General features: G+C 46.6%; 1 protein-coding gene across 1 annotated transcript in view; it reads right to left on the reverse strand.

Annotated features, from left to right (window-relative positions):
• The window catches only part of LOC116401010 (zinc finger protein GLI2-like), a gene marked incomplete at its 3' end in the record, with an annotated part of 32,074 nt that overhangs the window by 14,003 nt on the left and 4,366 nt on the right, over nucleotides 1-13,705 (reverse strand). The window contains exon 2 of the mRNA XM_031879182.1: nucleotides 11,925-12,019. Within this exon, the coding sequence (XP_031735042.1) occupies nucleotides 11,925-12,006 (82 nt within the window). The remainder of the gene's footprint in view (nucleotides 1-11,924; nucleotides 12,020-13,705) is intronic.

Consider the following 13,705-nt stretch of genomic DNA (forward strand, 5'->3'; position numbering starts at 1 on the left):
GAGAGTTCTGCATGTTTGTGAGAGTTCTGCATGTTTGGGAGAGTCTGTGGCCTCGTTCGGGAGCAGACTGTCTGTACTCTCGGAGCACTGAGATCAGATCTCTGAGGTTATTCTACATTCCTCATCAGACTGCCTGCGTTTCCTGGAACAACCAGACTTCAGCCAGTAACAACGTGAAGTCTTCCTCCTCTTCTTCCTCACTCCACTATGAAGGAATGTGAAGGTCTTGGCAGGAAATTACAGCATTAAAAACAAGTTGAATACACACAAACTGCTCCACACACTCGTGATCGCGGTTCTTCTGGCTCCGTTTGACCAAACGTAGAACAATAAACCAGTACGGGCATCACTTCCTGAGGACCACGAGTCTGTTAGGGTTTAGAAGCTGACTACACACTATTTAAAACATTATTGGATAAAAGTCAGAAAATAAACGTGACTTTGCGTTCTCTTCTATCTGTTCATCGTTTTATGACCCCTCAGATTATCCTGTGACCTCTTTGGAGGACCCAGACCCCCGGGTCTAGTGGAATGTCTCCATGCAGTCTTTGGTTTCATGTGGTCACTTTTTACTCAAATTAAAAATCCATCAATTCATCCATTTGTCCGTCCGTCTGTCGGTTCGTCTGTCCGTCCATCCATTTGTCCATTTGTCCATCCACCTAAAATCTGTCCACAAACCTCTGTGTGGCTGTAGCGAGGTGGCCCCTGTGGCCCCTGTGGCCCCCGCTGACAAACCCCCAGGAGGAAGAGTCACTTATCAGCCGTAGACAGCCGGGCTGAGGCCGCGTGCTAATAACCTCCATGCATCAGCGGGCTGAAGGTGAGCGCGCGGCGGCCGACATTAACCAAACGAGGCTCCGCTCCCGGCATGTTGTTAGCATGCTGTTTGTGCAATTTAGGTACTTAAAAGACTGCGAGCGTCCAAAGACTGATTGCACCGTGGAGTAATCTCCCTCCTCCAATGCACGGCTGATTTATCGCCCCCTCGCTTAATAGCGCTGCTTAACACACAGGTTTGTCCAGATTAAGTAATTACCTTAAAGCAGAAGTTTATTATCTTGTTGGACGGCCGCGTGATAAAGGCTCGCTGTCGAGAGCAGCCACAGCTCTGCTGAAGGAGAGCGATAATTAAAACACGATGAATTAAACAGTCGCCTCTGGGGCTGTCAGCGTGCTCCCCAGCTAACATCCATATTACCCCGCTGGCACCCTCGCTAGGGGGGCGCCGGGGACTCAGCCCGGCCCCGCACTGGTGGAGCAGCGGAGTGAATTACTCCAAAGGGCCATGTGTAAGTAAAACAAAGACCCAGTTCTGCTGAGGAATCCCAGGCTCACACGTTGGCTGTGGAGGCGTGTGATGTCTTAATGAGGCGGGAGGAGGGAACACAGGGGACTCTCTCTGACTGATGCACTTCTTCTTCTTCTTCTTCTTCTTCTTCTTCTTCTTCTTCTTCCTCCTCTTCTTCTTGGGTTTGATGAATGCATCGCAGGTGGAGGCCGTCTTTTGTCACCGGGGGGCCCTGGACCTCCGGTTTCGATCTCCAGAAATAGATGGAGGTCGGCGCTGTGGCGTCAGCAGTCGGCCGCCTCCCGTGTCGATAAACGCTCCGCTGCGCCTCGCACAATCTGCTGAAGCAGGACTGTCTCTATTTTCTGACCCCGGCTGCTCTCCCGGCTCCACCGTCCTCACCGCCTTTTATTTTACTGTGGTCTGACATGTTGCCGGAGAGCATGATGGAGGGCCGTCCTCTGGAGGACTCCCTCGGTCCTCCGGAGGGCTCCCTCGGTCCAAGAAGCTTTGTTTCAAATCTCTGACCCCGAATGAGGAATGAGGAACGTCCTGGTTCTGACGTATCCTGAATCCTATTTTTAAGAACTTTTACTTCGTCTTCCTCCCAGTATCTCACTTTTACACATTCATACGGATGATTTTAGTAACACTGAGGCATGTTGAACTCACTACATAAATAAGTCGGTAACATTGTTTGTTCTAAGAATGATGACTCAAAGAAATTCCCAGAAACGAAGCCAAAGACCCGTCATGTTCCTCAGACTCCCGCCTCCTCACCAAACCCTCTTCACACACTTTCAGCGAGAGGAGAAGCATGCGGACACGACTCCAGACTAAACAACAGAGAGGAGATGGACTTTCTAATCCTGATGAGCACTCTCTGTTCTTGTCCCTGATGTGCTGCAGGTCTGCATGCCTAAAGACACTTTAAATACTCCACATCTAGAAGTATGCAATGTGCTTTCACTGCGAGAACGTCCTAAAAACAGGAGTTTATGAGGAGCAGAGCTCCCATCGCTCTGAGCTGAAATTACAAGACGTGGATCTAGATTTGTTTGGACGTCCTTCACCACCACAATCTCCGCCTCGACGCGATGACACGTTATAAAAACTCTCCCATAAACAAGCTGCTCCGGCCTGTAATCCAGCGGAGGAACCTAAACACCAGCTGAGGTTCAAAGAGAAGACTGGAGGTGTGATTACTGCAGGTGGACCTGTAGACACACAAATCAAACAGCCGTGCCAATGTTCCCTTTTGCTTCCTCAAACTTTTCCAAAGTGTCCCAAATATCTCAGCAACCCACTTATTTAGGCTTCCATCATTGAGTTCCTAATGATGGAAGAATTTGTGAGGAAAACAACGGTTAGACGTGTTGAATAAACGTTCCTTTGTGTTTGTAAAGAAGATAGAAACAAACCACAAACACCGGGACCAGGCCTCTGGTGGACTGGAGTAACACCACCCAATGTGTGGGTTGATCTGGCTCCTCCACCTCTGACCCCCTCTATTCAGCCTCTGAAGAAGGGGGCCGGCGAGGGCCACAAAGCACCGTGTGATGATAAAGTGCTGAGAAGAAGAAGAAGAAGAGGCGCACCTCATCTCGTCTCCACTTGGTGAAAAGCTTTTCACTCGAGAGAGAGAAATGTTTGAGGAACTTTTTAAAATTCCAAACGAGAAACGGAACAAAAGATCAAATCTGAACTTTGTTCCCGCTAACGAGACAAAGCATCGTCCTGAGACGGCTCTGCGGACTTACTGAGGAAGAGACGGAACAAACGGGAGCAGCTCTGATATGCAGATCTCTGCTGACCTTGTTTCAGGACTGGCCTGGTTTGGTGGCTAATTAGCTGGTGCACAACACCAGCAAGACGAAGCACATCAGGACAACAATTAGTCTGAGAGCCATTAGCTCGGTGACCGGAGACGCTGCACACACACACACACACACACACACACACACAGATACTCAATGCTTTGCATCTCTCATGTTTTTTATGTGCCAACGAGCCGACCTCTTGTCATGAGATGTATAAACAGCACCACGTTTACCATATTTACTCGTGTATTTCACGCTGCATCTGTGAAGTAACGTTGTATCAGGATAATCACAAATGCCAAGAAGGTGAGCAATGAGTGTTGGTTGAATCCTTCATCACGTCCCACGGCTGGATGCAGCTGGCAGTAGAGAGCTCAGGGAGGGAGGGGAGGCCCTTGATTAGGAAAGGAGAGCCTCCCACCTCTGACAGCCTGCTGAGGCGTCACGTCGGCCCTCGCCGTCACGTCGGCTCGCGTTTCCACTGGTTCCAGCTGTGATCGAGTTTCTCCCGCAGCCGGAGACGTGTCGTTACACCCACGCTGTACATGCCCCGTGCTCCAGGAGCTGGAGGTGGAGACTGATTGATTTCTGAACTTTAACTCCAGACGCCCTCCGTGGAAAACAAGAGACAGAAGCTATGCTCTCATTCCGTCTTATTGTCATCGGTTTCACCAAAATACCATGAAGTGGTTTGGACTCACACAAGACTAAAAGCCGACCCCTGACTTCATTCCTTTAACAATGTACTTCTGCTGTGGATCTTTGGGAAACACGAGAATAAATCCGCACCAAAGACTTAGAAGAATCCTAAAAGTTCAGATGTTTCTAGAGCTGTAGAGTAGCAGAAGATTGAAGGGTCATTATCTCCCTCAGTGTTAATGTGCAGTTATGAATAATTAGCTTTTTGTAATCGTATTGATTACATTTGATGTCTTGGTTAGAGACATGATCAAGTTTCATCTCTTTGGAGAGAACAGAATAACACCTCGTGGCTTTCAATCAAAGTTAGACGATAACTTAACTTGTTGCGTTGCGCTGTTGCGTTGCGCTGTTGCGTTGCGCTGCGCTGTTGCATTGCGCTGTTGCGTTACGCTGTTGCGTTGCGCTGTTGCGTTATGTTGTTACTTAACATTGGGTAATAAAGTCCACTAAGAGCAGTTGTTTTTTATTCACACTACATTTTCCCAGAAGCGTGTGTGTGTGTGTGTGTGTGTGTGTGTGTGTGTGTGTGTGTGTGTGTGTGTGTGTGCGTGCGATGAAGAGCTGGCGATGGGAACATTGTGAGGAAGATCCAGACACCCCCCCCTCTTTCTGGAGGTACAAAGCCTGGGTTGGTTGGTCGCTCAGGCGGAGAGGGAGGAGTGGATGCAAAGTCGTGACCCTGTGAGGGTTCAGTGTTTTCAGGCTCTATGGGGTCTCGATGGGGGCGTCGCTGTGGCAACAAAGGGCGGCAGAGTTTAAATTCAGAAAAATAAACCCCGAGAACAGACTGAAGGGTTCAGGCGTCTTTCTGTGAGAGCTGCAGCTAAAACTATCAATCTGTGAACTTTTTAAAATGTTTCAAGTTAAGCAAATGAAACGACTCTAAGTTAGGAAAAGACAAGTAGTTGTGGTTAAAAAGATTAAATTTAATATAAAAACGGCTAAAGTATGCTGTGGAAGAAATACTGTCTAAATATAAAAGTTCTCAATAATATTTATTTAATTAATATTTAAAGTCCAACACGATGGTTTAAATGCTGTTTCAAAGCTTTTTGCCGGGTATATAACGGAACAATATTATAATACAATAATATAATAAACACAAAACAACACAGAGGACCTCAACGATAGATGTGGATGTGATACTTTTATATTTATACCAAACGTGTCTTCATCTGAGCATCTTCATCAGGACTTCATCCTCTTCGTCCCGCATCATGCAGTGAAGGGTTTCTCCAACCAGAGCTCTTTTATTGAGGCTCTAATCACTTCCATTGGCTCTCAGAGTGTGGAGCTAATGGGGAACCTCTTACTGCACACTGTTTATGAGGGGAATATTCCTCAGCGCTGCGTTAAGCAAAGAGGGAAGTCATATTTACAGTGTTTTAACTGTTGCTCAGGGCCGCTGGTGAGGCAGGCGTGGGTTTGAAACACAACTCTCTCTCAGACCGGAGCTTTTAAAATCCACTAACGTGACAAGCCATAAAGATTTATAATCGGCAGACAAACACCACACTGTGTGTTTATCCTCATGCGCGAGCTTTGATTTCCACCGTCGTCGGGCTAATTAGCTGTTATTGCTAATCTCCAGCTGCTCTCTGCAATACTTACAAGGCAATTAGTGAGCGTCTTCTCATTTCACTGTAACTTTGTAAAGAGCGGTGCAGCTGTGTGCTTCAGGCCCGACTCCACCCCGCACTGTGTCAGAGACCCGGACTACAGCTCAGTGACGGAGGGAGTAACAGCTTATTTACACTACGGTGTTACAGCTGTTACATTACATTACGTTGTTACGTTACTCTGTTGTGTTACGTTGTTACGTTGTTAGGTTATGTTGTTACTTTACATTGTTACGCTTGTTACTTACTGTTAGGTAAGAAAGTTGGTTCATGGCAGTTATGTATTTACGCTACATCGCTGCGCTGCGTCGTTGCGCTGCGTCGCGCTGCGTCGCTGCGTCGTTGCGCTGCGTCGTTGCGCTGCGTCGTTGCGCTGCGTCGCGCTGCGTCGCTGCGTTGCGCTGCGTCGTTACGTTACATTGTTTTGTTGTCTAAACCTAACCAATCGTTCCACGTTACCACGTGGCATTCTGCCAGCGTGACACCAGACTGATATGAAACGCAGTAACTTATGATGGCAACATTTCTTCTGTCGACTGCTTTGCAGTAACGTAGCTCTGCCTGCATCAATAGTTCTTCTTTTAGTCTCATCACATGAGGTTCAAGGCTTTAACGCAGCAGCAGTGAGACTTAACGTGACACCAGCTGATGTGAGGAGATGTGGGTGTTTACTCTCTGTGGTGTGGTGTTTCAGTTGGAGGACCAGACGGGGGATTTCCATCAGCTGGCAGAGAGAGGACGGTGTCCTGTAACAACATGGTGGCCCTGCAGACTGTGGTTCTACTGGTCAGAACCGTAACGAGCTGCTGAAAGGGATTAAAGGATCCTTGTTTGTCTGAGTCACTACAGAGCGTGGCCGTAAAATGAGTCAAGATGTAAAGTTCTGACTTAAACTCTCCCGTGTGTTTGTAGGAGCTGTCCCGTGTGCTGGCCGGCTGGATGCTCACATCAGATCTGTAGCTCATGAATAGAGCGAGACCTGGACGTCAGAGACGAGAGGTGAGACTACAGGAAGACAACACAGCCATCAGATATCTGAGGCTTTATGAGGTTGTTGATCAGGACCGACAAACGATCAATTACCTGAGCAGCTGCTGAGGTTAATGGTTTTAAACTCCCTTTACAGCTCAGGATGTACTAATACTAAGATTTAAACCAACTTTGGTGTACAACTGGGCCCAGCAGTTTAGTTTAGTGGTTTACTGAACACACTCCACAGTGACACCAACACTGATCCCGTTTGCTTAATGGGTCACAAGCTAAGCTAACACACACACACACACACACACACACACACACGCAGCACTTCCATATGTGGAGTGTTTACATTCAGACTCGTGCAGATGTTTGAGCTCGTAACGTCAGATCTGAGCGGAGTCTTCGTCAGCGTGTCCCACGCCCCGAACTGTTTATATAAGAAGTTACAGTCTGTGCTCCTCCTCCTCCTCCTCCTCCCTCTAGCAGTAGGAGGTGAGGATGCCGAGGCTTTCCTCCGGTCACATCTCTCTCTGCCAGCGTGCTGACCCTCTGAGTGCATCAGTTACTCAGAGCAGCAGATAAAGAGCTGCGTCCTCATCAGCAGCCGCCTCTCTAAAGAACACTATTTACACCAAACCCAGCGCTGACGGGCAGCTCCTCTCAGACTCACTATCTACAGAGCGTGTTAAAGAGCACAAACTCTGCACATCATCAGGTTTCATACTGAAACGCTCTGTGTGTAAACAGGAAGTATAGAGTATAGAGTACTCTTTCATGATTAAAGGCTGTGCCTGATAAATGAGATCTTCCTCTATCATCGTCTTCTATCAAACAGACACATTTACATATTAAAGTTTACTTGATTATGGATCAAGGAGCTTGTCTCACTCGCAGCTCTGCTGCTGGCTGAAGCCTCTTCATGCTTTTGCTCCTTTACAGTTTCTGTGTGAACGTCACCATAGCTGAGCAGAAGAAAAGGAGCGTTGATGAGAACAGGAAAGTCCTCCTCAAAGCTTCAAACCGTGACTTACTATATATATATATATATATATATATATATATATAGAGAGAGAGAGAGAGAGAGCGACGTGGGTGTCGGAGTAGTGTGGCCGCTCTGCGTTTTTAAAAAGGAAATGCAGTAGTGTGGATGTAGCCTGAGATGTGTGTCTGTTTAGCCTGTTAAGGTCTCCCCCCCCCCCACACACAGAGCAGCTAGGAGGTGCTAAGTACTTGGGGTCCGTCCCTCTGGACCAGCCAGACTCGGCAGAAAGACCTGGGAGGGATGCGGGATGAGGGAGGGACATCAATCTCCCTCTGAAATGACAAACTCACTCTGAGCTGGATGTATGTCACGAGCCTCCACCGCCAGTTAATCAAATCATTAGCAGCAGCCGGTAGCTTCCTGTGGCCTAGTTTACCGCCGGAACAAAGCTTCCTCTGCAGCGGGGGAAGGACTTCATGGTTGTGTTTTAAAATGCCTAAATAAACTCACCACACGCTCTGTTATCAGGAGACGGAGCTGTGGGAGAATTGTTCCTCACAGCGCTTTAAATGCAGTGATGGAAAGCTCCAGAGCTACTGCTCAATGGACTCTTAGCTTCTGTTTGCAGAGACGTGGACAACAAGTCCTTTCAGTACGCAGAGAAAAAAGTCCACAAATCTTAAAGAGAACTTCCCCTGCTGATGAAGAGCGTGTGACGTGGCCGAAAGCTCCAGAACGGCCCTTTGTTGGCTCAAAAATGTCTGTGTTTTCTTCCAAAGCTGGACTCTGATTGGCTTCCAAATAGAGGATTTCCAGTTCAAATTGATCCGTGAAGCGTCGGGAGCCAATCAGCATGGAGTCTCCTGCACTGAAAGAGAAGGATGGGTTTCCTGCAGAAAGCAATAACTCTCCATTTAACCAATCGGATTTAAAGAAAAGTCTTTATATGTGTTGGAACAGAGGGGACCTTGACACATGCATCATTCTCTCTCCACTCTAAATACCTTTGGTTATTACCAGCGGGGCCTGAACCAGCAGACAGATGCGTGCTGTCACAGGAAATACAAGCGCTCATTTGAATCTATTTAGTGGGCAGCAGAGTGGCGGGCCCCGCCAGCCGAGTCCCCCTTTTGTTTGGGAGCTGACGTCCCAGAAAGACGGCGTGCCAGAGGTGTTTATTTCCTGTTGGAGCTCCTCCGTCTGCGGCGTGGACGTAGCGCGGCGACCGGAGCCACCTGCGTCCATCCTAATTGAGTCCCCGCGTGTCGGATCCACTCTTTAAACAAAGTGACTCTCACTTGAGCTTCATTATACACTCCCAGATTTCCATAGGCCTCTGGGAACGGGACCCCGGGGCCGCTCACATAAAACAAATGACCGCTCCGTGATAAATGGTTCTATTAGCAATCCAGATTGTTAAACTGTGATATAACAGATTGGAGTCGGGGGGCCGGGGCCCATTCATTTCCCTGCCTTCTGCACACATGCACGCTGTAAATAGCTTGTTTTTTTATGTGTAAATAACATATTAAAACTCGGCATTAGCCGTGTGCTTTTGATAGAGAGGGAACTGTTGTGAATAAATAACGCGGGACGGGAATATAAAACAGGGCGGGCTGGTACGGAGGTGGCATGACTTAGGTGACAGGAATCCTGCAGCCAACAGAGGAATAAAAGCAGCAGCAGTATATTCAGAGAAACGCTGCGAGGTTCAAGGACCTGGTCTCTCATGCTGCATATTCACTTATCAGGACCCGGCAACAGGAATAATAATGCATATTACGCCCGTAAGTAATTGCTCTGTCTCCACACAGTGGCAGACGGTTGTGGTTTTTAGCACCGATATCTGATTGGTCGAGGCGGCGGACGGGAATCGTTGCTTGTTGTTCGTTTAAGATTAAAATACGTGGGCTTTACAGGAGCACAACCGATAGGGAGGAAGAGTTATGGAGGCTTTACTTTAGGGGAGAGGAGATTTAAGAAGTCAGAGGCTGAAAACACAAGCGGATGTTTTGCTTTAGTTTAGAATCAAAGAGTCTCGTCCTGTTGTTCATAAGAAAGATGCTCAGAAACATAACTTCATGAGAATAGAGCTGCAATTTTACAGGAAAACTAACCAACTAAATGTACGTCACGCGTCAGGCGTTACACGGTAGAGGTTACACGTTACACGTTAGGCGTTTCACGTTCGGTGTTACATGTTTTATGTTAGGCGTTACACATTAGCCGTTACACGTTAGCCGTTACATGTTAGCCGTTACACGTTTCATGTTAGCCGTTACACGTTAGGCGTTACACGTTTCACGTTAGGCGTTTCACGTTAGCCGTTACACGTTTCATGTTTGGCGTTGCACGTTAGCCGTTACACGTTTCATGTTAGGCGTTTCACGTTAGCCATTACATGTTTCACGTTTGGCGTTACACGTTAGCCGTTACACGCTTCACGTTAGCCGTTACACGTTTCATGTTAGGCGTTACACGTTTCGTGTTAGGCGTTACACGTTTCACGTTTGGCGTTACACGTTAGCCGTTACACGTTTCACGTTTGGTGTTACACGTTAGCCGTTACACGCATCACGTTAGCCGTTACACGTTTCACGTTTGGTGTTACACGTTAGCCGTTACACGCATCACGTTAGCCGTTACACGTTTCACGTTAGCCGTTACACGTTTCACGTTAGCCGTTACACGTTTCACGTTTGGCGTTACACGTTTCATGTAAGGCTTTCACGTTTCACGTTAGCCGTTACACGTTTCATGTTCGCCGTTACACGTTAGCCGTTACACGCTTCACGTTAGCCGTTACACGTTTCACGTTTGGCGTTACACGTTAGCCGTTACACGCTTCACGTTAGCCGTTACACGTTTCACGTTAGGCGTTACACGTTTCATGTAAGGCGTTTCACGTTAGCCGTTACACGTTTCATGTTCGGCGTTACACGCTTCACGTTAGCCGTTACACGTTTCATGTTAGGCGTTACACGTTTCATGTTAGGCGTTACACGTTAGGTGTTTCACGTTACACTTTTGACGTTAGCAGTTACACGTTAAACGTTACAAAACAAAAAAATAATCCGTTTATAGCAAAAGAAGAGCAGAAGATTCTCACGTTGAGAACCTTTATAAAACCTGAAGTGTTGCAGCTCTGGTAAAAACCCATTAACACGCTGTAAATCCTGGAGGTTATTCTGTTCACTGAGCCTGCAGAAGCTCTGTCTCTCTAATCCTTTGTTCAAATATTAAAGAAGAGCATGTGAAGAAACACGCCGGCTCCACATGTAAAACTGCCCCACATTGATATTCTCTAATCAACATTTAATGTTGAATTTCTTCATCATGTCAGGCCACCAAGTCCTTCATTAAAGAGCAGAAGTGTCACCAGCTCACTGGCTGTATTTCCATTTCAAAAGTGGCCCTTCACTCTGCATCCACATCGTCCTCCAGCGACTCTGGAGGTAAGAACCAGCTCTTTTAACCTCATTATCCCCGGCTTTCATCACGCCGTGCCTGACATCTTTAACACGTCCTCCTCGCCTCCACTTCCCGAGCGTTCGTCATGAAATCACCTCGGCAGGTTGATCGTGTTCTTTAAGTGCATCGAAATACAACTGCTTTCATCACAAAACCAAGTCGGAAAATCGTAGAAAAGTTACAGTTTACGGAACGACTTCCTGGTTCAACTTTGACAGATGACTCTTTGTTTTACAGGTCACGTCCTCGTGACTTCTTAAACATGTCCTAGAAGCTACAGGCCAGTAGAAAGAGGCTTCGTCCTACCGTATTTACTGTAGTTGTGTGCACACCGTTTTTAATGTAATGAGGGAGTATTCTGTCACTTAAAGATAAAAAGAGAGGAACGTGTTTGTGGGCGTGACTCTTTGAGATACTAGATGTAGTTTTCTGGTTTGATTCCCAGCTTTGTTCCTTCCTCATCATGTAATGAGTGTTTCTTTATAATGGCAGGCCACCAAGTCCTTCATTAATGAGTAGAAATGTCACTAAATCACGCGTTTAATTTCCATTTCAAAGGCGGGCCGTCAGTCGGCATGCTGCTCAATCTCTGCAGCGCCGTGGCGTCCATTTTCTGTTATACTCTGGAGGTAAGAACAAGGTCTTTGAGCCTCATTATGCCGAGCTTTCATCACGCGCTCACTGACATCTTTAAAACATGGATCCTCTCTTCCTGCCCGCGAGAGAGAGCGGCTCGGTGCCGCTCTTCATTTAGTTCAACAACACAAACACCGTCACGTTCTCCGTCCGTCAGTGTTTGCGGGGCCACGCTGCTCCGCGGGACATTCCGGGGCCTCCGTACATTAGCGATGCTCTTTAAAGGCTGCTCAGGATTCCTACCGCACGTCTGCTGTGAGTCACCTCTGACTGAGGAGAGCCAGCTCCCCGGATGACACCTTATCTTCTAAAATGTATATTTCATCACCGCGTTCGTGGCCCCCTTTGGCCCCCCGGGGCCGGCACACAGCCGGACAGCCACATTCACACCCAGCAGCCTTTCTTTATTTAAAAGAGAGTGTTACCTCTTGTCTCCGAGGGTTTCTTCTGGAGCTCGGAGAAGCCGTCCATGTTGTCTCTTTTCTCTCTCGATGGGGAAGTCTCCATCGCCGAGGGAGCTCTGCAAGTGCAAGGAAACACAAGAAGGAAACGTGTTAGTGGAGGAGATGAGGACACACTGAGGCCGGTGCAAAAGTCAAAAGACATAATGTAAGATGTGCATGTAGGGAGACAGTAGAGAGGGAAACACCTTTACTGTCTGGAAGCAGCAACGATTTAAAGTTTCTTATTTGTGCTCTGGAAATATTTATATGACAACACTTTATATACTTTTATCTTTTATTGATTTATTGGAGACAAAACACAGAAATGATTGTTTTTATTGAGTAAATACTTGGCCTTTTTTAAATTCATTTGATATATTTCATTTACATTTTGCAGGGAAACCACAAACACTTTGTCTATTTCCTTTATTTATTAAATACTTCGCCAATTTATTTTATATGTTAATTTATTTATTTCATTTATTATATTTATTTATCGGAGGACAAATACAGAAAAACTTTACTGATGTATTTTATTAATTTAATTATTTATAAGAGGCCAAACACAGTTGCAGCTTCAGAGCGGATGACTAAATGATTTTCAGTTTGATGAACACGAAGGTGAAGGTGCTCTTGACCGTAAACAGGAGCTTTCCACCACGTCTCCTCTTCCTCAGTTAAGTCTTAAGTTTGCTCAGCCGATCAGATGATCCTCCAGCAAACACTCTCCCTCTGAGGAGCGACTCCATCAGGGGTTAAAGGGGTTAAAGGGGACCGAGGGGGGGTCTGAGGTCACCAAAGTTTATTTGACTCTGGACCTTTGAGCCAAGGCATTGTGCCTCTAACTGATGGGACAATACGAGTGAATCTTCAAAGACTGCGAGACGTTCCTCTGACGTGGGTCTGGTGTCGGCCTCCATGTTGGCTCCACAGCCTCCTCAGAATAACATAATAACCTTTATTCTTAAAGTAGTTCAATAGAAAGACGGGAAGCAACGATTTCACATCGTTTGAGACGTTTAAGAAGAAAGAAAACTCTGAAATTATTTCTTCTCAGATGAGTTTTCAGCTTTTTGTGTTTTTATAAATAAAAATAAATTAACTAAACTTAAAGGTTCACTTACTAATTAACTCATCTTAATCTTAATATTTTATCTAATATCTAAAACACTCAATTAATTAGCACGTTTAATGCAGTACTTTTACTTCTAATGCAGTATTAGTACATGATTGTAGTATTTCTTCTTTTATAAAGTAACATGTTGAATGCAGTAATTTTACTTTTAGTGCAGTATTAGTACATGATTGTAGTATTAGTTCACTGTGACCAACGTAACGGTAACGAGCTGCTCAATGACCTCGAGGTGAAACCGTCCGTCTTTAATGGTTCATATCAGGCACCAGACCCTCTGGTGGTCCCAGGAACCGGACCAGTGACCAACTGGGTTTTCAGGCCGGCCCCAGTAACACCAGTAACAGTAGTAACACCAGTAGCAACGCCAGTAGCAACGCCAGTAGCAACGCCAGTAATAACGCCAGTAATAACACCAGTAATAACACCAGTAATAACACCAGTAGTGATGGTTGTATGTCCACACAGCAGTTAGTAAAACACCAGTTTAACAAACGCTGACGGTTGAGTCTGGAGTCTTTATTGCTGAGGATGAATCAGTGCAACAGGTGTGAGAGGCCCGGAGTGAAGGCTCATGGGAAGTCTACCCCCCCCCCCCCCCCCCCCCCCCACACACACACACACACACACA

This window comes from Anarrhichthys ocellatus, unplaced genomic scaffold (genome assembly GCF_004355925.1).
Source record: "Anarrhichthys ocellatus isolate YVR2014 unplaced genomic scaffold, GSC_Weel_1.0 scaffold233, whole genome shotgun sequence".
NCBI lineage: Eukaryota > Metazoa > Chordata > Actinopteri > Perciformes > Anarhichadidae > Anarrhichthys > Anarrhichthys ocellatus.